General features: G+C 47.2%; 4 protein-coding genes and 1 pseudogene across 4 annotated transcripts; 4 read left to right on the top strand and 1 right to left on the bottom strand.

Moving 5' to 3' along the window:
• Window positions 1-4966: 4966 nt before the first annotated feature.
• Window positions 4967-5105, top strand: LOC123073095 (uncharacterized; annotated as a pseudogene).
• Window positions 5106-9340: 4235 nt separating this feature from the next.
• Window positions 9341-10658, bottom strand: LOC123064857 (thylakoid lumenal 17.9 kDa protein, chloroplastic). Its single transcript, XM_044488262.1, has 4 exons — window positions 10387-10658; window positions 10159-10285; window positions 9972-10041; window positions 9341-9807 (listed from the first exon to the last, which is right to left on the bottom strand). The coding sequence occupies exons 1-4, from the start codon at window positions 10611-10613 to the stop codon at window positions 9566-9568; spliced, it is 666 nt and encodes a 221-aa protein (XP_044344197.1). The 5' UTR covers window positions 10614-10658; the 3' UTR covers window positions 9341-9565.
• A 3532-nt stretch (window positions 10659-14190) lies between these two features.
• On the top strand, window positions 14191-16741 carry LOC123068704 (non-specific phospholipase C6). The gene is made up of 2 exons (XM_044491326.1): window positions 14191-15577; window positions 15969-16741. The coding sequence occupies exons 1-2, from the start codon at window positions 14284-14286 to the stop codon at window positions 16268-16270; spliced, it is 1596 nt and encodes a 531-aa protein (XP_044347261.1). The 5' UTR covers window positions 14191-14283; the 3' UTR covers window positions 16271-16741.
• Window positions 16742-19895: 3154 nt separating this feature from the next.
• LOC123068705 (uncharacterized) lies at window positions 19896-20588 on the top strand. The gene has a single exon (XM_044491327.1). The coding sequence runs from the start codon at window positions 20143-20145 to the stop codon at window positions 20353-20355; it is 213 nt and encodes a 70-aa protein (XP_044347262.1). The 5' UTR covers window positions 19896-20142; the 3' UTR covers window positions 20356-20588.
• A 990-nt stretch (window positions 20589-21578) lies between these two features.
• On the top strand, window positions 21579-22376 carry LOC123068708 (uncharacterized). Its single transcript, XM_044491329.1, has one exon. It carries the CDS (start codon window positions 22041-22043, stop codon window positions 22257-22259), a length of 219 nt encoding a protein of 72 aa, XP_044347264.1. The 5' UTR covers window positions 21579-22040; the 3' UTR covers window positions 22260-22376.
• The last annotated feature ends 92 nt before the right edge of the window (window positions 22377-22468 follow it).

The following is a 22468-nucleotide window of genomic DNA, read 5'->3' on the forward strand; positions in this document are numbered from 1 at the left end:
TGATCATGTTGTTCTCCTTCACAATGCCAACACAAAGGGGAGCCCCTATAGGGCGCCTTCAGCGCTGGCTTGAGGGACTGGCGCCTAGGCGCTCGCGAACTGGGCGGCCCAGGTCGCCTTGTTTGCTCGTCCCGCACGTCACCCCGTTCGCTCGATCATGGTTGACTTTTGAAAAATAAGGAAAAAAATTGAAAAAATATAGGTAATGAAAAAATGTTCACGAATTCTGAAAGAAATTTCACAAACTTCAAAAATAGTTCACGAATTTTAAAAAAATTCATCCATTTTAAAAAAGTTCATCAAGTTTAAAAAAGTTCATCAATTTGAAAGCAGTTTGTTGATTTTGAGAAGAAAGTACATTTATTTTGAAAAAAAGTTCATCCAAATTTGAAAAAAGTCACCAATTTTGAAAAAAGTTCACACACTTAAAAAAAGTTCACAGATGTGAAAAAAGTTCACCAATTTGAAAAAAAGTTCACCAATTTTTAGAAAAGTCATCGAATTTGAAAAATGTTCAGTGAATTAAAAAAAAGTTCATTGATTTTTAAACAATGTTCACCGAATTTGAAAAAACGTTCATAAAACTTAGTGAATTTTTTTCATCAAGTTATAAAAAAGGAATAATAATAAGAAGAAGAAGAAAGGAAAGGAAAAAGAAAAATAGTGAAGAACAAAGGAATGAAAAGGATGTAAATAGTCACATCGGTTTGATTGGTCTAGTTGGCTATTCTAGGTAGCTTGCATGAGGAGGTCGTAGCTTTGAAACTTGCCGGTCTCTCTTTTTTGCACCTTTTCAAACAGAAAGAAAAGGGAAAAATGGCCCAGCCCAGCGCGACGCGGCGGGCGCACCCGTTTGCGTACATTGAAGGGATAGGGGCACCGTTTAGGATTTACCAGCATAAAGTCGGAAAACCCTATGTGCCGCTCGCTGTGTCAAAATGTCGACGCAACACGCACGTGAAGAGCCGCATCACTAGCAATGGGCCGGCCCACTATAAAATCTACGCAGCTGGTTTTGACCGTTTTTATCTTTTTGACCGGTTTTTCTGTTTCTTCTTGGGTTTTATTGTTTTTCGGTTTTTTTCTATTTCTTCTTCTTCTTTCTTTATTTTGTTTTTTTCTCCGTTTTCTTTTTTTTCGCTTTTACTTTTATTTTATTTTTCAAGTTTACTTTTTAAAAGATCATGTTTCGAAAATTGTTCTAAATTTTCAAAAAATGTTCCTGTTCTCAAAAAGTTAAAAATTTTAAAAAATGTTCGTGCTTTATTATTTTTCAAAAATTAAAAAAATGTTCCTGTTTTAAAAAGTTCAAATTTGAAAATTGTGCGTGTTTTAGAAAATTGTTCATAAATTCCAAAATGTTCCTGTTTTAAAAAGTTGTTCGCATTTTGAAAAAATTCCGAAAATTATTCGCATTTTTCAAAAGTTGTTCTGGAATTTTAAAAAATGTTTTTGTTTTACAAATAATGTTTGAATGTTTTCTTTTCAAATTTTTGACAATGTTCAAAAAATGTTCCTCTTTTTAAAAATTGTTCACAAGTTTCTTCAAAATCATGTTTTCAAAAAAAATTCAGGAATTTTCAAATATGTTCACTTTTCCCAATTTTGTTTTGGAATTTGGAAAAATGTTCCCGTTTCAAAAAATTGTTCATGATTTAAATTTTGTTCCTGTTTTCCAAAATATTTTTTCACAATTTTGAAAAGTGTTTGTGTCTGATGGAACAATCCGTTTTTCTAAAAAAAATTTGCTTTCATAATTTCTAAACTAATTCGCATCTGCTCAGCGTATTTGGTTCTGCCCAGTCGAAGACATGGCCGTGCGAATCCTCAACAACTTTTTTTTGAAAGATCCAGGTTCGCTGCATTCATTGATGATAGCAAAGAGCAACCGAAAACAACAAAGGTGGTGAAGGTCCTAGGACCAAAAGACCCGAAGGTCAAAGAAAAAAAAAGAAAAAATAGCAACCCTAATAGCTACAACACAACACTCCATACAATCCACACAAGACAACGCAGCTCCGACTCCGACGAGGAACTAGGCAAGGTTGGCGTCACAGAGGATCACCGAACGAACCACCTGTCACGCGTCATCGTATACCACCTGGCCACCGCCACCGCGGCTTCGACTTCACAGCAACAAACAGTCGAAGCAACCCGACGGACACGACGGAGAAGAAGAGCCGACTACCACGACCAAAACCACGCCTCTGACATTGCTCACCGTCGTCATCATTGCCACAAAAGTCACCATGCACGTCCAGACGTAGGAGGCACCAAAGGGATCAAGGTCTTCAAGACGACGCCCTAAAGAGGGGAATGACGTTGAAGACGACGCCACCGCCCGATCCTGCAGCAGGATCTGGGCTTTCACCTGAAGAACTTGATCCGGGAGTAGAGGCTATGAAGATTCCTGACAACGCCTCCAAGGAGGATGGCGACGCCCACGGGCACCGTCGCCGCCGGCCAGCTTTCACCCGGTGTAGCCACTCCCACGCAGCAGGCCAAGGTCGGCCCGTACCTCCACTGAACACACACACCCCACACAACGGGCACGCCACCGCCGTGCAGGGCCACCAGCTAGCCTCTCCAACGACGGGCCTGCATACACTAGACGAGTCCTGAACCCCGCATCCAACCGCGGCCAGAGCCTCCCTGCTCCAACAAGCGGCATCTGGGCCCCACCAGCAGCCGGTAGAGCCCCTCCCGGGCCGCCAGCCACGGACGACCTTCCAGATCTAGGCCCCTCCTGCCGGAAAACCACGCGTAGAAGCCCAGCGACCCTTGACGCAGAGAGCGTCACATAGGACATCTCCATAAAGTCCTAACCCACGGGTGAAAAAAAGCCTAAAGAGAAGGCATCCTATTTAAATGAGCGATGGGCCTAACAACACGGAAATGAAGGTTGTCCTATTTTCTTTTGTGAAGATGGGCCCAGTAGGTCAACTAAAAATTGAAGAAAACTGGTTGAGCGACCCAACGAAATTCCTACGGCGAGTTTTGAGTTCTTGCATGCGACGAATAAGCGGTAGTTAAACAAATTAATGGAGAAAGTAAAAGTATATATAGCTAAATTCTATATGAAATCAGCATCCGTCGTCAGTCAAGAGTTCAAAGAGGTCTGAATTTTTCATGAAGGCAGGAAGTCCAATTTGAAAGCTCACAATTTTGTAAAAAGCGCTTTATCGTCACTCATGATCGATATAACTGACTGCTGCAGCCGAATGACACTATAATTGTACCATATATTATCATGCAATAAAGAGACCATGATTTCTCTAAAAAAAAGAGTTCCTGCTTGTGAGTAGTTTGATAATGCTCCGAAGGAACTCAATCCTCTCCTAGTAAACGGTTAACAATTATTGCATGGTAACGATGTGTTTTTTCTTTCTTCCACGTAAAGAAAGAAAGTCACTCAAACATTTAGAGTTTCCTTGCATCTCGTCGGTGGCGCCGCCGACCTGCCTCATCTGTAGATCCCGACCCTTGTCGGCGGGATGACTCATGCTTCGTTGTTAGGTGCCATTTGAGTCTGCTTAGGGTTTGTGTCCTGTTCATGAAGGTGAGGCGGCGGGGACTCTCTGAAGATGGAATAAGGTTCTTCCCGTCTAGCCCCCATCCTGGCGGTGCATTTTGCGTCGTCGGAGGCAGTTCGTCCGAGGAGCGCCTGATAACCGCTACGAAAGGGTACGATGTTGAAAATTAACTCTTCGCTTCGGAAGTTATCCGGAGTACCGAAGACCACGTCCAAGTTGATGCTGCCCGAGCATTGTGTCTCAACTCTTGGTATTATTTGGTTAAAGGTGGTAGTGTTGGGGCTTGATTCTTGCCGGATCCATATGCATTTTGTTGATGCTGTCGGTGTATATCAAGTTGAGACTGCTACCCTGTCAATGAGGACTCGTCTTAGGTGAAAGCCGTCCACTATGGGGTTGAGAACCAGGATCGCAGTGCCTCCGTGACAGATGCTCGTCGGGTGATCCCTTTGGTCAAAGGTGATCGGAATTTCCGACCACGGGCTATAGGTTGGCGCTGCTAGCTCTACGGCGTAAACATCTCGAAGCGCGCGTTTTCATTCCTTCCTTGTGACGTGTGTGGGGTAGATCATATTCACGTCTTTGAAAAACCCAAAGGATGATGTTCTCCCCGGTGAGGAAGGGGCGATGATGGCGGTGCGTCTCTGGATCACTTTAGTGATTGTAGCGTCGCTAGGTGGTGTTAGATAGGCTAGTAGTTGTGTACGTGACATAGTTGTCACGGTGTAACTTGTGTACGTGTGTGGAGTTGTATCCCGAGCAGGTTGTTGTGTAGATTGATCTCTATCTTGTGTATAGACTTGGACTAGGGGTCAAGCCACAACAACAACCTGCCGATCTTGTATCTGGTTCATTATATAAACACGTATGCGTCCCTGTCACATATGACATACGCTTCCACCATCGTAGTTTTTACATGGTAACCAGAGCCATCCTCGAGCACATCCATGGCGTCGTCTTCAAGTTCCTTCCCATCCTCGCCATTCGCGCACGCTGCCACTAAGAAGCTCACGAAGGGCAATCAGGCCCTATGGCAGGCGACGGTGCTCTCGGCCATCCGAGGCGCACAGATGGTCAAGTACCTCGACGTCGAGCAGCCACCGCCGCCCATGCAGATTGATGTCACTTCATCTGATGGCAAGACAACGATGAAGGCACCAAACCCTGAATTCCAAACCTGGTATGCTCAAGATCAGTAAGTTTTCTCCTATCTCCTGACGACACTGCCTCGTGAGATCGCCATCCAGGTTGCATCATGTCACACCGCGGCTGAACTCTGGAACACGGTGGAGGGGATGCTTGCATCTCACACCCGTTCTCAGACCACCAACGTCAGGATTGCCCTCGCCAACCTGCAGAAGGGCAACTCCTCCATCACCGACTATGTCGGGAAGATCAAGTCCCTCTGCGATGAGCTGATCACTGCAGGGAAGAAGGTGGATGACGACGACATCGTCTCCCACATCCTCGCCGGGCTAGATGAAGATTTCGACCCGGTGGTGTCCGCCATGTGTTCCCGGGTGGAGCCGGTGACCGTGGCCGAGCTGTTTTCACAGTTGCTTAGCTTCGAGACGAGGCTCAATCTTCGGGGTGGAGGGTCTCAATCCTCTGCCAATGCTGCTACTCGTGGCTATAGAAACGGTGGCGGCGGTGATCGCGGTCGCCGCCAAGGCGGCAATGGTGGTGACCGCAGCGGGCGCGGCGGCGGTTACTCCAAGTCAGGAGGGCGCGGCGATGGACACAACGGTGGTGGCGGGGGCAACTACAACAACCATGCCTCTGCCGCCCCTAGAGTCCAGTGCCAAATTTGCGGCAAGATGGGCCATCCAGCTTGGAAATGCTGGAAGCGCTATGACGAATCCTACCAAGGCGTGGAGGAGAAGTCGGCCAACCTAGCTGCACCGCAGTATGGGGTTGACACAAATTGGTACTTGGACAGTGGTGCCACCGATCACATCACTGGAGACTTGGAGAAGCTGACCGTGCGTGATCGCTACAATGGAGACGAGCAGATTCACACTGCCAGTGGGTCAGGTATGGTTATCAAACACATCGGTCATTCGGCAATTCACACTCCTGATTGTGATCTCCTTCTAAATAATATCCTTCATGTGCCTCAAGCAAACAAAAGTCTAATTTCTGCTAGCCGCCTTGCTATTGACAACAATTCCTTTGTTGAAATTCATCCCTATTCTTTTCTTGTCAAGGAACGGGGAACGAAGAAGGTGCTCCTTTGAGGCAGGGGTAGACGAGGACTCTACCCGGTTAGGCACACGGGATCTGACGTCAAGAAGCATATGCTCAGTGCCACCAAGCTATCTCCGGATAGGAGGCACCGACGTCTAGGCCATCCATCTCCTCTTATTGTTAGCAAAATCATTAGCAAGAATAATCTCCCGTGTGCAAATTCTTTCAATAAAGATTTTGTATGTGACGCATGCCAAAAAGGCAAAAGTCACCAGTTGCCTTATCCTAAGTCAATAAGTGAATCAAAATTTCCCTTAGAACTTTCTGATATTTGGGGTCCTGCTGTTGAAACAGTAGGAAGAAAGAAGTACTATGTGAGTTTCATCGACGATTTCAGTAAATTCAAATGGATCTATTTGATCAAACACAAGTCTGAGGTCTTTCAAAAATTCCATGATTTTCAGCACCTAGTACAACGACAATTTGATCAAAAAATACTTGCCCTACAAACAGACTGGGGAGGGGAGTATGAAAAATTAAACTCCTTCTTCAACAAGATAGGGATATCTCACCATGTTTCATGTCCTCACGCTCACCAACAAAATGGGTCGGCTGAGAGAAAACATAGACACATTGTCGAAGTAGGGCTATCTCTTCTTGCTCAAACCTCCATGCCTTTGAAATTTTGGGATGAGGCTTTCATTGCTGCTCCTTATTTGATAAACCGAATCCCTAGCAAGGTTATCAATTTTGAAACACCCTATGAAAAACTACTCCATGAAAAACCCAACTATTCTATCCTTCGAATCTTTGGGTGTGCTTGCTGGCCCAATCTTCGACCCTATAACAATCACAAACTTCAGTTCCGGTCTAAGCAATGTGCTTTTCTTGGATACAGCAATTTGCACAAAGGTTTTAAATATCTTGATATATCTACTGGTCGTGTCTATATATCCAGAGATGTCATCTTCGACGAGAATGTTTTTCCTTTTGCTAGCCTCCATCCAAACGCCGGTGCACGGCTACGTGCTGAAATTTTGTTACTTTCTCCGGAGTTATTAAATCCTTCTGATCATGGGGGTGAATGTTTTGCTGATGATCATGTGTTTAATAATCCTAATCCTGCCACTAACAGAGGCTGTGCTGAGAAAGACAGTGAAAAAAACAGCACTTTCGATCGTCATTTTATGCAGCACATGAGGCCAAATTGGACCAGCGCTGGACACGAGGCGGAGGCGGATCCTCCTGGAGTTGCCAATCGCGAGAGATTCGGCGGCGGCGCAGAGGAGCCTGACACGGGCACGCCCCCGACACCACCAGGCGCGCCAGCCGGCAGCCCGTACGCACGTGACACACGGCGTGAGTCACCCGTGCGGGGCGGCGGCACCGATATAGGTGGGTCCCCCACCGACAGCAGGCGGCGTCTGAGTGGGCCTGGGTCGCCATCCGCCACAGGCAATGATGGTGTGCGCCGGTCCCCTGGTGCTGATTTGCCCTCGCCAGATCTGGTGGGCCTGGAGCGGTCGCGGGATCCGACGTCCGACCTCGCGACAGACGAGGCCGATTCTCTGGTGGTACGAGGTAGCGGATCTTCTGCGCCGACCACCGGATCCTCTGTGGCTACAAATCCTGAACGTCCTAATACACGTTCTAAACGAGGTATTTTCAAACCCATGGTTCCCAAGGATGGAACAGTCAGGTATGATAAAAACTTTAAAGTGGTAAACGTTGCTGCCACTCAAGAACCTCGTGATCCAATTGAAGCCTTGCAAGATAAAAACTGGAAAAATGCTATGGAAGTAGAATATGATGCACTCATGAAGAATAAGACCTGGCATCTAGTTCCACCTAGGCTAGGTAGAAACATTATAGATTGTAAGTGGGTGTATAAAATAAAGAGAAAATCTGATGGGACAATAGATAGGTACAAAGCTAGGTTAGTGGCTAAAGGCTTTAAGCAACGCTATGGCATTGATTATGAGGACACGTTTAGTCCAGTTGTTAAAGCTGCTACTATCAGATTGGTTTTGTCTATTGTTGTATTCAGGGGGTGGAGTCTTCGTCAATTGGATGTACAAAATGTGTTTCTACATGGCGTTCTCGAGGAAGAGGTCTATATGCGACAACCACCTGGTTTTGTGGATAATACTAAACCACAACATGTGTGTAGGTTGGACAAGGTTCTGTATGGGTTAAAACAAGCACCTAGAGCCTGGTATTCAAGACTAAATTCAAAGCTACAACAACTTGGTTTTCGGCCATCCAAGGGAGATACCTCCCTGTTTTATTTCAAGAGAGGAAAGGTGATCATTTTCATGCTCATTTATGTAGATGACATAATTGTTGCTAGCTCCTCTCAAGAGGCCACCGTAGCTTTGCTTAAAAATTTGAAGAGTGAGTTTGCTTTGAAAGATCTGGGAGAGTTGCATTATTTCCTATGCATTGAAGTAAAGAAAGTGAATGATGGTATTCTGCTAACCCAAGAGAAGTATGCAACAGAAATACTTAAACGTGTAGGCATGAAGGATTGTAAACCCTCTAGTACACCTCTGTCTACTACTGAACATCTGTCATTGCATGAAGGAGAATTGCTTAGTCCAGAAGAAGGAACAAAATACAGAAGTTTAGTTGGGGCACTACAATACTTGACTTTGACAAGACCTGATATAGCTTTCTCTGTTAATAAGGTTTGTCAATTTTTGCATTCTCCTACATCTTTGCATTGGACAGCTGTTAAAAGGATATTAAGGTATATTCAAGGAAGTGCTGGAATTGGTCTAAGGATCTGTAAATCACCCTCAACAACAGTAAGTGCCTTCTCTGATGCAGATTGGGCAGGGTGCCCTGATGACAGAAGGTCTACTGGTGGGTTTGCTGTTTTCTTTGGTTCTAACCTTATATCTTGGAATGCAAAGAAACAAGCTACTGTCTCACGTTCTAGCACTGAAGCAGAATACAAGTCTTTGGAAAATGCAACAGCTGAGGTAATGTGGGTAGAAACTCTGTTGGATGAATTGGGAATTGCAAGACCACGAGTTTCTTGTTTATGGTGTGATAATTTGGGGGCAATTTATCTGTCTGCAAATCCTGTATTTCATGCAAGAACAAAGCATATAGAAATTGATTTCCACTTCGTTCGTGAAAGAGTTGCAAAGAAGCTCTTGGACATCAGGTTTATTCCAACAGGAGATCAAGTTGCTGATGGTTTCACAAAGCCTCTACAAGCTCGACAACTTCAAACCTTCAAAAACAATCTCAACCTTGACGTGTTTAGATTGAGGGAGAATGTTAGATAGGCTAGTAGTTGTGTACGTGACATAGTTGTCACGGTGTAACTTGTGTACGTGTGTGGAGTTGTATCCCGAGCAGGTTGTTGTGTAGATTGATCTCTATCTTGTGTATAGACTTGGACTAGGGGTCAAGCCACAACAACAACCTGCCGATCTTGTATCTGGTTCATTATATAAACACGTACGCGTCCCTGTCACAGATGACATACGCTTCCACCATCGTAGTTTTTAAAGGTGGCCTACAAACATGGATGTGATTGTTACTTCTCATGCTCTTTATGCTGCCATGATATTTGATGAATAGCTCAGAAGTTTTTCTAAAAATAAAATAAAAAAATAGAGCGGTATTATGTCAAATGAAAAATTGGAGCTCCAAGTTTCCAAGCATAAAAATCCATAGTAGTACACATCGCGCGGTGGCTATTGGACGACAAATTATCTGACCCAGTGACCAACTGACCATGATCGATCCATCTACATAGATATACCAATCTCATGCATGCATGCCGTTTGATCTTGAAATGCATCTCACAGTCGGCGCGTTACATGGCTTAATTATGTAGCAACGTCGTCGACGGATGATCTTATGTCCGGCGCGTACCAGCCGAGCTCCTGCGCGACAGCGCCGACCCTCTGCTCCTGGCCCCGCGAGTCGCCGAGGGCGGTGGTGAAGGGGTAGACGAAGGTGACCTTAGTGGCCACGCAGCGGTAGGCCACCACGCCGGCGTTCTTCTTCACGAGGAACTCCATCACGTCCCGGCCGAAACCGCCGTCCACCTCCGCCTGGATGTACTGGCCTGCATACACGCATATGTACATTACATTTTCGGAGATGCATTCAGATTTCAGAATCACATATACATTCTTGAGCTAAGCCGTCTGTAACGGAATTCAGTATGTAGTTTGGTTCCAGCTAGGCTAGTTGAGGTTGCAACTAATTTAAATGCAGTGCGTAGCGTACCGTGGGGAGTTTGCTGGTCAACGTTGAAGCTGACATTCTTCTGCGTCTTGAGGATGGCTTGCCGCAACAACTGAATGAATGAATGGAATTAGCTAGCGATGCAGTCTGTAACAGACCGATGATGCTGCATTTACAGTCCCTGCATGAGATTGATCGAATAGGTAGCTAGGTGGATTAGTATGGGTACCTGAGCGGCAGCGTCGGCGGAGGTGGAGTCCGGGATGATGAGCGGGGAGGCGACGGAGGAGGAGGCGCCGACGGTGGGGTTGGTGCACACGCACCCGGGATTGGTGGAGGGGCATGTCCGAATCTTCCTGCATCCATCGATCCATCGATCATACGCATGTGGTGTGGTGACTGGAATGAACAGCAAGAAGAGTGGACGATCATTCAAAATCCATGGAAGGTACCCAACCCGTTGGTGTCGAGGCCGAGCTGCAGCGTCCGGGACTGGGAGTAGGGCGTGGAGAAGGGGTTGGCGGCGGCCTGGGCCACTGCAGGAACGACGGCGGCGAGCGTGAGGGGCGAGGTGGACAAGAGCAGTGCTCTCCTGGTTGTGGCCGGGGGAGCAGAGGAGGAGGGAGCCGTTGCAGCGGCGGCAGCAATGGTAGAAGAAGAAGACGACGCCAGCGGCGGCCTCATGTCAGTCCAGCTAGCTTAGCTCGCCTCTTGTTTTGTTCCCAAGAAAATAATAATTCATTTGCACATTTATCTTGGATCGTGGACACGGATCTTATCTCTCCAGGGTGAAGCTGGTCCACAAGCCACATGTGTATATACTCCAGCGATCTGGTGTAAGTGGATCTCTTCTTCTCAGCTCAGCTGTCGGATTAGATCATTCCGGACACGGCAGATCGAGCTCGTCACGTGGAATTGGATCGCCGTCGACGACATGCCGGCGGCCGGCCACACTAAGGGATCCACCACTAGCTAATTTAATTCATATATGCAGTGCTTAGTAATTGTGTGATCGCAGTTAGGCCAGCACATGCAGGTATTGTACGCTACCGGACGACCTCCCGTGAGCGATCGAGCTGCCGGCTGGGACATTTGGTTCGTGACTGGTCTCCGTCGTCTTCCTGCGCACCAAACTGTGGGCTCATACGGCGGTCCGAAGTCGAGCTTTCTAGCTAGGCGGCAATGTGGTTGAATTGAGAGCATGTACAGCCCGATCCTTCAAACTGCCCTTACTCGTCGGTCACGAAAACGCAACTCAATTATACCCCTCACAAAATCATTATACATGTCCGGACTCTCGTGCATCCTTCAAACTCAGCCCATATCTGAGGCAGATATAGGCAGGCCCGATCACATTGGATCCAGACCAAACTGGCCCACTTCGACCCCACAAATATCCCCCCCCCCCCCCTCCTCATTCGCACGAAACGCTAGCCACTTGCTAGTCCACTTCACTTTCACGGCTCATCTCAAATGATCAGCCTTCTCCGGCATGACAGGCAGTGGATCCGAGTCCGGCAACTTCGGGTCCATCGACTGAGACATTGTCCCGTGTGAGGATGGGAGGAGTTTGCCATCCACCTGGCTCTCCTCATCATATTGTCAACATATACTCTGTACAACTAGTATTCATCCCAAAACACTCCATAATTTTTTTTAAACGAACACAACATCCTACTACTTTGTACAACAAGAACAAGGAGGGGTGGGGGAGTAGAGAAGGAGGGAGGGAGGAGTGTTGACTACCTCATATTTTAGCTCTGCTCGTCGGCATCGCGCCGGTCATCGACGTCCGTGGTTGGACAGTTGGGTGGGAGCGGCTGCTCGCGGTAGGGCCTCGCTGTCTGCCGGCACAAGCAACTCGACGGGGGAGCAGAGGCTAAACTGGTGCGGGGGATGGAGGCGGAGGGTGGGCTAGGCGCGCGGCGCTTGAGGGACACAAGCAGCTGCTGCTAGGAACCCTAGCCATCTGGGTCCGGAGTAGTGGTTGATCTGTTCGTTTGGAGGTGATTGCCTAGTGGGTTTGCTCATGGTCTTCTATCCATCCCATCGTTTTTCGCTTGGGAGTGGCAAAAGTAGGTAAATACTGCCTCTGTTCGGAATTACTCGTCCAAGAAATGATTGTATCTAGATGTATTTTAGTTGTAGATACATCCATTTCTATCTATTTTTGTGACAAGTAATTCCGAACGGAGGGAGTAGTAAGCAATTTCTAGAGGACGGCTGAACGGTTCGCTAAGAATCTCGAGAAGTTGAGGTAGGCTGGCTGTGAGATTTGCACCACGTGGAAGTTATAGGTTTTACAAAAGTTGATGTCAAAATTTTCCCTTTGGTTAGCTTCTAGCTTTTTGAAAGCCGAAGTTACAAAAATAAGCTCAACCAAACACAGGCTAACTCATGCTTCAAAACTGTACTAACCATATTTCAAGATTGTACTAACTTGTGCTCCCCCATTTTGAAGCACAACTGTGCTACCATGAAAACACATGTGCCGGAGGCGCGGGCCTCCCGCACGACGGCGGTGGAGGTGGTTTCCTCCCGCTCGGCCTTGATGTTGCTGCTCCCGTCACTCGGATCTTCTCTCCGGTCCTCTTGTCCTCGTGGTGGTGTTCGCAGCGAGACAGTGTTGGAGGCGGCGCAACCGTGTTGGCGCATAGTTGGGCGGTGGTTTGGTTGGTCGGTGGGGTTTGGCGTGCGGGAGAAATCCTTGCCGGTTCGTCCGGCTCCGATGCGGTGACACCGGCGGGTGCCACTATCCCTTCGTGGAGGGTGTCGGGAGTAGCTATCCCCCACCTCCCTCTGCGTACTGGGGGAAACCCTAGGACTTGTCCGGGCAGCAACGTCGTCGGTGTCGCATCCCTTCTTGGAGGTGCTGCTTAGTTCGCGGTAGTTCGGAGCCTTGGGCTATGGTGGTTTGTTTCCGGAGGGCGCAGCGGTCGCGTGTCTTCCTCGCTTTGTCGAGCTGCCGTTGTTGACATTTATTTCTTCTTCTTTTTTTTGGGCTTGTTGTGTTGCTCGCCCCGGCATTGCGATGTGTATTATGGTGGTTTGCTTTGGAATACAAAGCGGGGAAAACCCTTTTTCGATAAAACACATGTGTACTAAGTTGTGTTCCTATATATTGAAGCAAAATTATGCTCCCATAAAGAAATGGGCATGTGTTTCGCAAAGTTTACCAACTTTGTGCTCCGGTGAAGCACATATGTGCTTCACTTTTGAAGAAGCACGGTTGTGCTTTCACACAAAGAACCGGACGAGAATTTAGGGCACGCAAGTGCGGGGGCACTTGGGTCCCTGGTGCCGCCTTTTTATTTTGGCTTCCGATTTTGAAAGTTCTATAACTTTTAAATGAAAATTTTAAATTAAGTTGTGTTTTCATATTCGCATTTCTCGTGACCAACTCTTTGAAATAAGAACCATTTTGAATATATTTTGACGACTTTTAGAAAAAAATATGTTAAGTTTTAATGTTGAAACTTAGTACGAGCGGTCGATAAAAAACAATTATTCTGTGTCTACGACCAAGAGGAAAAATTACCTAAAATTTTATCTCTAAAACTTGTTGAAATTGGGCATTTTTAGATGCAAAAACCGTAAATTTTATCCTTGAATCTTAAAGTTTTTTGAGAGATTTTTTTACTATGCTCTCGTGCGTGATTTCAACTACTTTATGAATCGTGATGCAAATCCAACGAACGGCAGGGCTTGACAGTTGAGTGCCCTCGCACTTACGTGGCACTGCAAATTTCCGATAAAGAAGCACATATCTACTTCACACGTGAAGCACACCCTATGCTCCATGAAGAAACCCGACGAGTAGACTAAAACAAAAGGAGAAAAAAAACACAAGAAAAAACAAAGAAACAAAACGTCACAAGGAGAAAAGTGTTTGCCATGCGACACGTGGCACGCTAGCCCCACGGATGGCACCATTCAGCTCAGAAAAAGGACGAGAGGGGAGAAATGCTTGGTACTTCCTTTAGATCACTAAAACTAAAGTAGTGATCTAAATGCTTTTATATTTCTTTACCTTTTTAAGGGAGGACGAAAATGATTGATATATTTTTCAGGAAAGTTGTTCTCTTTGTATGATTTTCGGGAAGCTGTTTGTCACACGAGATGAACGGCCGACTACTTACTGACACGGTCGTACGCCACAACTTGTACATGTAGCACGGGAATACGCAGGGCCCAACAGTTCATGGGCCCAACAGATTAAAATAAATATTCGAGTACGAACTGGACCGGATACCGCCAAAAGAGGCCAGGCCAGCCCAACTTCCCTTCCTCTCCGTGCTCCGCGTCCACTCCCTCACTCACTCACCGGCTCACCGCCACCGCCACCGCCACGGTAATGCCGCCGCCGATGGGAATGCGGGCGCTTCTGCTGCTCCTGATGCTCGCCTTCGCCGCCGGCACGACCAGTGCCCGCCCTAGCGGAGAAAGCCCGATCAAGAACGTGGTGGTGCTGGCGCTGGAGAACCGGTCCTTCGACCACATGCTGGGCTGGATGCGCCGCCTGCTCGGCCTCCCCATCGACGGCCTCACCGGCGCCGAGTGCAACGTCGACCCCACCAACTCCTCCCTCCCGCCCGTCTGCGTCTCCGCCGACGCCTCCCTCGTCGTCCCCGACGACCCCGGCCACTCCTTCGAGGACGTGCTCGACCAGGTCTTCGGGTTCCGCCCCAACTCCACCGCCGGCGCCGCCGACCAGCCGGATCCCCCCACCATGTCGGGCTTCGTGCGCTCCGCGCTCTCCGTCAACTCCCTGCTCTCCTCCGCCGTCATGCGGGGCTTCACCCCGTCCCTCCTCCCGGCCTTCTCCGCGCTCGCCGCCGACTTCGCCGTCTTCGACCGCTGGTTCTCCTCCCTCCCGGGCCCCACGCAGCCCAACCGCCTCTTCCTCTACTCCGCCACCTCCCACGGCGCCGTCGCGCACGACAAGTGGAACCTCCTCCGCGGCTACCCGCAGCACACCATCTTCGACTCCCTCGCCGCCGACGGCCGCCGCTTCAACGTCTACTTCAAGACCATCCCCACCACCCTCTTCTACCGCAACCTCCGCACCGTGCGCGCCGCCGCCCAGAGCTTCCACTTCTACGACTCCGCATTCAGGGACCACGCCCGGAGGGGGCGGCTGCCGGCGCTGTCCGTCATCGAGCCCAGGTACTTCGACCTCACCGGCACACCCGCCGACGACGACCACCCGGCCCACGACGTCGCCAACGGGCAGAGGCTCGTCAAGGACGTGTACGAGACGCTGCGGGCCAGCCCGCAGTGGAACGACACCCTGCTCATCGTCACCTACGACGAGCACGGCGGCTTCTACGACCACGTCGCCACGCCCGTCGCCGGCGTGCCCAGCCCCGACGGCCTCAGGGGCCCCGTCCCCTTCTTCTTCAAGTTCGACCGGCTCGGGGTCAGGGTGCCCACAATGATGGTGTCGCCGTGGATCAAGAAGGGGACGGTGGTGGGGCGACCGCCGAACGGGCCGACGGCCACATCCGAGTACGAGCACTCCTCCATCCCGGCGACCATCAAGAAGATCTTCAACCTCAGATCTGATTTCCTCACCAAAAGAGACGAATGGGCAGGCACATTTGAGCACATCTTCACCCAACTCGACCAACCAAGGACAGATTGCCCAGGTACTACTACTGAGGATCTCTCACATGAACACAATGGGGAATTTGGCAGATTTATAGTCAGAGTTCACTTAATTTAGAAGTATTATAGTCAGATTTCACTTAATTTAGCAGAATTATAGTCACATTTCACTTAATTTGGATCCTCTCTACTTAATACTACCGAGGATCTCTCACATGAACACAATGGGGAATTCATTTCAGCAGAATCATGGTCATCACAATTCCACTTATTCAGATGCTCTCTACATAATTTGAAGCTTAAAGAGTATGAATGAAGAATGGGAAATTTGGCAGAACTATAGTCACAATTCACTTAATTTGGATGCTCTCTGCTTAGTTTGAAGCTTACAGTATGAATGAAGAAACTTTGTTCTGTTTTCATCCTTTACAGAGACTTTGCCAGAAGTACCATTTGAGAGAACAACCCCAGCGAAAGAACACGGAATTCTCTCGGATTTCCAGCGTGAGCTCGTCGAATTAGCAAGCTTCTTGAACGGCGACTACATGTTGACGAGTTCCACTCAGGAGACGCAGAAAAAGATGACCGTGAAGCAGGCCGACACATATGTGAGACGAGCCATCAAAGGTTTTCTGCAGGCAAGTAAGCAGGCCAGACGATTAGGCGCAAATGAGTCTGCAATTGTTACCATGAGGTCATCTTTGACAAGTAAGAGTACCACCACAAGTCCTTAATTAGATAACTCAAAGGCTTAGCAAGGCTAGCATCTATGATGTTGTGAAATATTAGTATATATGAAATGCCATGTAACACAATTATAACCGAATAGGGGGCTGCAAGAACCTTAACTGTATAGCCCCTTTTGCCAATGTAATACTCATTTTTACCTCAAAAATGTAGAGTGCACATCTGGGGAATTTCCTTGAATTTCGTTATGGAGGAACACATTATTATATATTCATTACCGAGGAACATATTATTATATATAACAAAAAATTACGGAGGACAATTGTCTTTGACAAATGATTACCTGGGGTGTTTGTTTGTTTTAGTTTATTGTTCACTGAGACTGGTTGGAGGGATGTATAAAATTTATCTTCTTATTTATTTATTTTAGAGTGGACATTGTTTGGTATATATGGGCCATAACCCATTGAGCTTCTGATATCTCAACCTCTCTATGGCAAAGCCTATTAAGTAGTCAACATTTCGATCGTTATTTGTACTTCTGTGAGCATGATCATCTGGAACACTAGCATAGCAGACACAGAAGAGGGGGAATCAGGAGTAGTAACTAGTAGTTGGTTGACCCAGTGCTGGATGCCTGGATCGGTCAAGTACCTTGTGACATAATTATAACTGAATAGGGGCCTCCGAGAGCCTTCATGATACAGCCCTGATTGCCTATGTAGCTAACTTTTACATTGAAATGTAATGCACATGTGTGGACCATTTGCTTGAATTTCGTTACAGAGGAACATATTATATCTATAACGAGAAATTACGGGGGACAATTGTCTTTGGGCAAATGGTTACCTATGGTGCTTTGTGTTAAATTTGTTGTTCACTGAGAAAGTTAGACTGATTGGAGGGATGTGTGATTTCAAGTTATGGACATAATCAAGCTTAGGTTCTTATCTTTTCATTTTAGATTGGCCATGGTTTGGTTCAAATGGATCATAACCCATTGGGCTTCTTATATCTCAATGTTTCTTCTGCAAAGCATAGCTAGTGCAGTGGCAGCTATTGAGGAGGGATCTATTCTGACAAGCATATCTGTTTGTTAATAGAGACAGGATTTCTTCCTCGAACATTTCAGCCGTTTGTTGTGTTTCTGTCGACATGATCATCTGCAACACCTTTGCTGATGCTGGATTCATCTTTGCGTCTGTCTTTAAGACTGTTTTTCTGATTGTGCTTGTTACCAAACTTTCAGTCAGATTTGTATTTAATTTTTTTCGTATTCTTGCAAGTTATAGATCACTATCATTGTGTAAAGCAGGGGGCCTAGAGTAAGTAATGAAGTTCCTGATAAACCTGGAGTTGAAACAAGGTCCCTTTCATGCTTTTGATTCAGAAAGCAAGCAACCAAAGGCTTCATCATGCATGCATGGTCCATTCAGCACACCACTAGTCCATTCTTGTTTTTGCTTTGGTAGCCGACACAGACATTCCACTTACTCCCTAACCGATACATATTCTCAGTCTCACCCACGGACACACGCAGTGATCTAATCTTGTCAATGTGACAGACCTATGAACAGCATGCTTTAACCTGTCAAGTCACGACAAGACAAAGACTTGGCATGAGATTTGCGGGGGTCCGGACTCTTCTACTACTTCACCATCATCTTTCATGTTCTCGAGCGCACGTCTAAATGCGTGTCATTTTAATTATGATCATCTTTCGTGCTTTTGCTTTTTTGCAAGAGAGGATCCTTATGAAGAAGACAACGCTCAAATCGCCAGTAACTACTGCCTATCGGTGTAACTTGGTAACTAGGAACTTGCTTTTGCTTGCTGTTTATCAGGAACCATTTCTGTGTGGTCAGGAAAGTTAGTAAGATTTGGTGTGTGGCTATTTAGGTGTCCTCTGCCTACCCAGTTCATCGGTCTGCTTAAGTAGTTAGCTGTCCACCAAAACCAACCAATGGTTAACCTAGCTGACCTTCCTTTCTGAAGCCATGTACTCCTACATAGACAACTTTTTTTTAGACAAATTCCCCTTACCAACAACAAGTATACTCTTATCAGCTCCTATGCATCCAGTAACCTGCTGAGTTTCCTTTTTCATCAGTCTTACAAACACATCTGAATTCTGTTCTACATGGTTTATTGTGAGACAGAAACATGAATGGCATGACATACTCCCTCTGTAAAAAAGTAGTATAAGAGTGTTTAGATAGTGATCTAAACGCTCTTATATTGCTTTACGGAGGGAGTACTAGTTAGCAGTTACTTCTGTTAACTACTCCAGCACCAATTATTGATCCATTTAATTTACTGGACACCAGATTGCTTAGGAACAGAAAATTCCAGCCTTTACAACCGCCTCTTAACTGCCCAAGTGAAAAGTAGTCCATTTTTAGTGCTTATGAAAGACTTAGACTGCCCTTGCCCTTGCCTGGTGTGGTAACCCTAAAGAGGCCACGTTTCTTCCTGGAATGAATGGAATGTGCATGCATGAAAGCTCTGCTGCAACCTCCTTTCCTCCATCTACTGGCATTGTATGGCCACCATATAGCACTGCTGCACAAAGAGACCGAGCATCTTCTATTCTATCCGAGGAGGAGGAGGAGACGGAGGGTGGAGAGGGGAGAAGATGCAGGACTGGTCCTGCTGACATTATCTTTAACTAAAGTGACATTTTGATTACCAAGGAAATTATCTGCATCTTGGTAACTAAAATGACGTTTTAATTAGCAGTAACTGTTGAGATTTAACAAGGAACTTACAAATAACATGCTTTGACCTGTCAAGTCACGACGAAGATTTGCGGTGGTCTGGACTCTACCAGTGCATGCTTTTAACCATCTTCTTTCATTCTCTCGAACGCGCGTCTAATTGCGTGTCATTTTTAGCTACCATCATCTTTCATGCTTTTTCTTTTCACCCAGACAAATTTCAAACTATCAGTAGCTATTGTCTAATTGTGTGAGTTGATAACAAGGAACTTGCTTTTGCCAGCTGTTTTATCAGGAATCTTTTTTGTGTGGTCAGGAAATCTTTTTTGTGAGGATCTCCATTTAGGTGTCCTCTTCCTATCCAGTTCATTGGTCTGACTTTGAAGTGCCAGCTTAATTAATTATTAGGTGCCCTCACCAACCAATGGTTAACCTAGCTGACCTCCCTTTCTGAAGCCATGTACATACCCCTACACAGGCAGCTTATTCCCCTTGCCAACAATTAGTGTCACTTAGCTCCTATGCTTGCAGTAACCTGCTGGCTTCCCTTTTTTATCAGTCCTATTAAAACATCTGAATTACTGCTGTGTAATGCATGGTATGTTGTGAGACAGAAACATGAATCAGTGCCACTACATCTGTTAAATACTCCAACACCAATTATTGATCCTTAATTTATTCTACACCAGATTGGTTAGGAACAGAGAAGCATGAATAGCATGTTTTGTGAGACAGAAAAACATGAATAGCATGAACAGCATGCCATACTTGTTGCTAGATCTGACCAATTGTTGATCCAATTAATTAATTTATTCTGCACCAAATATATTGTTTAGGAACAGAAAATTTCCAGCCTTTCTAACTGCCTCCAACTGCCCAAGTGAAAAGGGGTCCATTTTTGGTGCTCATAAAAGGCTCGGCTGCCCTTTGCCTGTTGTGGTTAAAGTAGAGAGGCCGTGTTTCTTCTTCCTGGAATGATGGCATGTGCAGCATGAATGAAAGCTCTGCCCCAACCTCCTCCTCCTCCTCCTCCTCCATCTACTGGTATCCATTGTATGGCCATTATATAAAGACTGCACAAAGAGATAGACTGGCTAGCTTAGCTGCTACTATATAGACAGGCTCCTCCTCTGCAGTGTGTCAGAGCATACTCTGTTCTACCTTAGGAGGAGGAGACAGAAGTTAGAGGGAGGGAGGAGAAGATGCAGGACTGGGCTGGAGTGTTCATCCCTCTGGTGCTCTTCATCCTGCTGTCGCCGGGGCTGCTGTTCCAGATCCCCGGCAAGTGCCGGATCATCGAGTTCGGCAACTTCCACACCAGCGCCGTGTCCATCATCGTCCACGCCATCATCTTCTTCAGCTTCGCCGCCATCTTCCTCATCGCCGTCGGGGTGCACATCGACCTCGGCCCCTAAACCGAACCCGGTGTTCCGTGTTTTCGCCATCCATCCATCAGCTGAACATGTAGCTGGGCTGGGTTCTCTGAAAGTTTAGGGTATTGTTTCTGTGGGTTCATGCATAATAGTGTCCCTCGCTCGCTCGCCGTGTCGATCGGCGATGTTGCCGTGGCGACTGAGGATGAAACTGGTTCTTTGCTTGTAGCTAGATTCACTTACCACAAGATAAATAAAGCTCTGTTTCTGTGACACTTCTCATCATTCAGATTGTTTGCGTTTCCCTTGTGTCTGAAGCTGCTTCAGGAGAGGACGAAGCAGGTTAGCAGTAGTAGTTACAGTGTCTGTCAGATACAGCAGTGTGGGTCGGACAGGAGTGTTTGGTGTGGAGTCGCGGTAGGATGTGAGTGGTGCAGGAAAGGAACAAAATGGAGAGCATCCATCAAAGTCCCCAGCTGAGGGTGAGTGGATAATTCCTCGTTCTAAAAGAAACGCACAGAGCATTCAGTGAAGAAGTGAGCCTGGTTTTGAGAGTGATTGAGGAAGAAATTTGTTCCTAGCTAAGATTCAGCCACCTCTGAAGATGAATTTTCATTTTGTAACCTCCATCCTTGTTCAGATTGTTTGCATTTCTCTTCTCCCTGAAACTGCTTCAGCGCCGCTGCTGCGCCGAGGAAACAAGGTCAGTAGTTACAGCGTGTGTGGTGTAAAATGAGCTCAGGTAACAAAGGAGGGTTTGGTGTCGAGTCGCGGTGCTGTGTTGGACTTTATCTACAAAGCGGGGCGAAAGCCTGCTTTCTGAGTAGCGAGTGCTGCAGGAAAGGAACAAAATCCAGCTTAGGTGAGTGTGACCTCGTGTCAAAAGCAACATACAGGAAGAATTGTGTGCTCGGGGGAGGGGGTGTGTCTGTGCGGTGTCTCTGTAAATTGGTCTGAAAGTGATTCAGAGAATGATGCAGAGCAGCTGCTGCTTGTGCTTCAGTCAATCCTTGCATTCAGGCTGCAAGTGATTCAGAGAATGATGCGGAGCTGCTTCAGTGAAGAGCTGAGCCTGGTCTTCAGAGTCTCACAGTGAGGATGTGGTGGACGGTGTCTGTCTTGGCTACTGTAGCTGGCCGGTGTGCCTGATGTGTAGCCGTGCTGACAAGTGAGCATACATGCAGGCTGCGTCGTTAAGCTTCTGACAGTGACATACAATCTGCACACACACACACACATACATACACCAGTCAAGTGTACAGTGGTTAGTTAGTGGCATCAGGAAACACAGATCACATGTTCAGCTGGTGTAGTACACGAGGCAACGCAAGGCAAGATGATGAGAGACACAAGTGATCTTCTTCCAGACTGCAAATAAGTTGCCTAGGTCTCACAAGATGTAGTGGTAGCCTTTGGGGTCTCAGAAGCCGTGATGTGATGGATGCGTTTTGTTTTGTTGCCTCGGTCCACCCAACACTGAGCTCGCCTGCTAATGACAATTCCTCGCCGGCCGGCCGGCCGGCCGCCACTCCCTGGACGGCACGGCAGCTCGCCCGATCTGGTCACGCCAGACGCCACACTGTCATCACCGTCGTCGTCATCGTCCCGCCAACGTTCTATTTATAGATGGAAACCTAGCTAGGAGAGCAGCACTAGCATTAGTAAGAGTGTAAGACAGAGTTCTTGAGGAGAGAGGGGCGGCGCTCACCGTTGATCGGATCGTCTCCATGTCGGGCGACTGGGGCCCGGTGCTGATCGCGACGGCCTTCTTCGTGGTGATGCTGCCGGGGCTCATCTGCGAGATCCCCGGCGGCGGGGGGCGCGGCCGGCCCGAGTTCCACAGCATGAAGACCAACGGCATCGCCATGTTCGTCCACACCGTCATCTTCTTCGCCTTCTGCGCCATCTTCATGGTCGCCGTCGGCGTCCACGTCTACGCCGGCTAGCCCTCCGGCGCCATACATTCTACCACAAGACCACCGGCTAGCTATCGTGTGTGTTCCATGTTTGATTTTTTTCTCTCTTTTTTTATCCATATATGCTCAGGATTGTCTGTCAGCTCATCAACCTGTGATTTATTGAATGGTTGATTTGAGCCGTACCCCCAAAAAATACCAAAAAAAAAGTGCAATTCGGTATCACCAGTCAAAGAGGG

Source organism: Triticum aestivum, chromosome 3B (assembly GCF_018294505.1).
Source record: "Triticum aestivum cultivar Chinese Spring chromosome 3B, IWGSC CS RefSeq v2.1, whole genome shotgun sequence".
Classification (NCBI taxonomy): Eukaryota; Viridiplantae; Streptophyta; class Magnoliopsida; order Poales; family Poaceae; genus Triticum; species Triticum aestivum.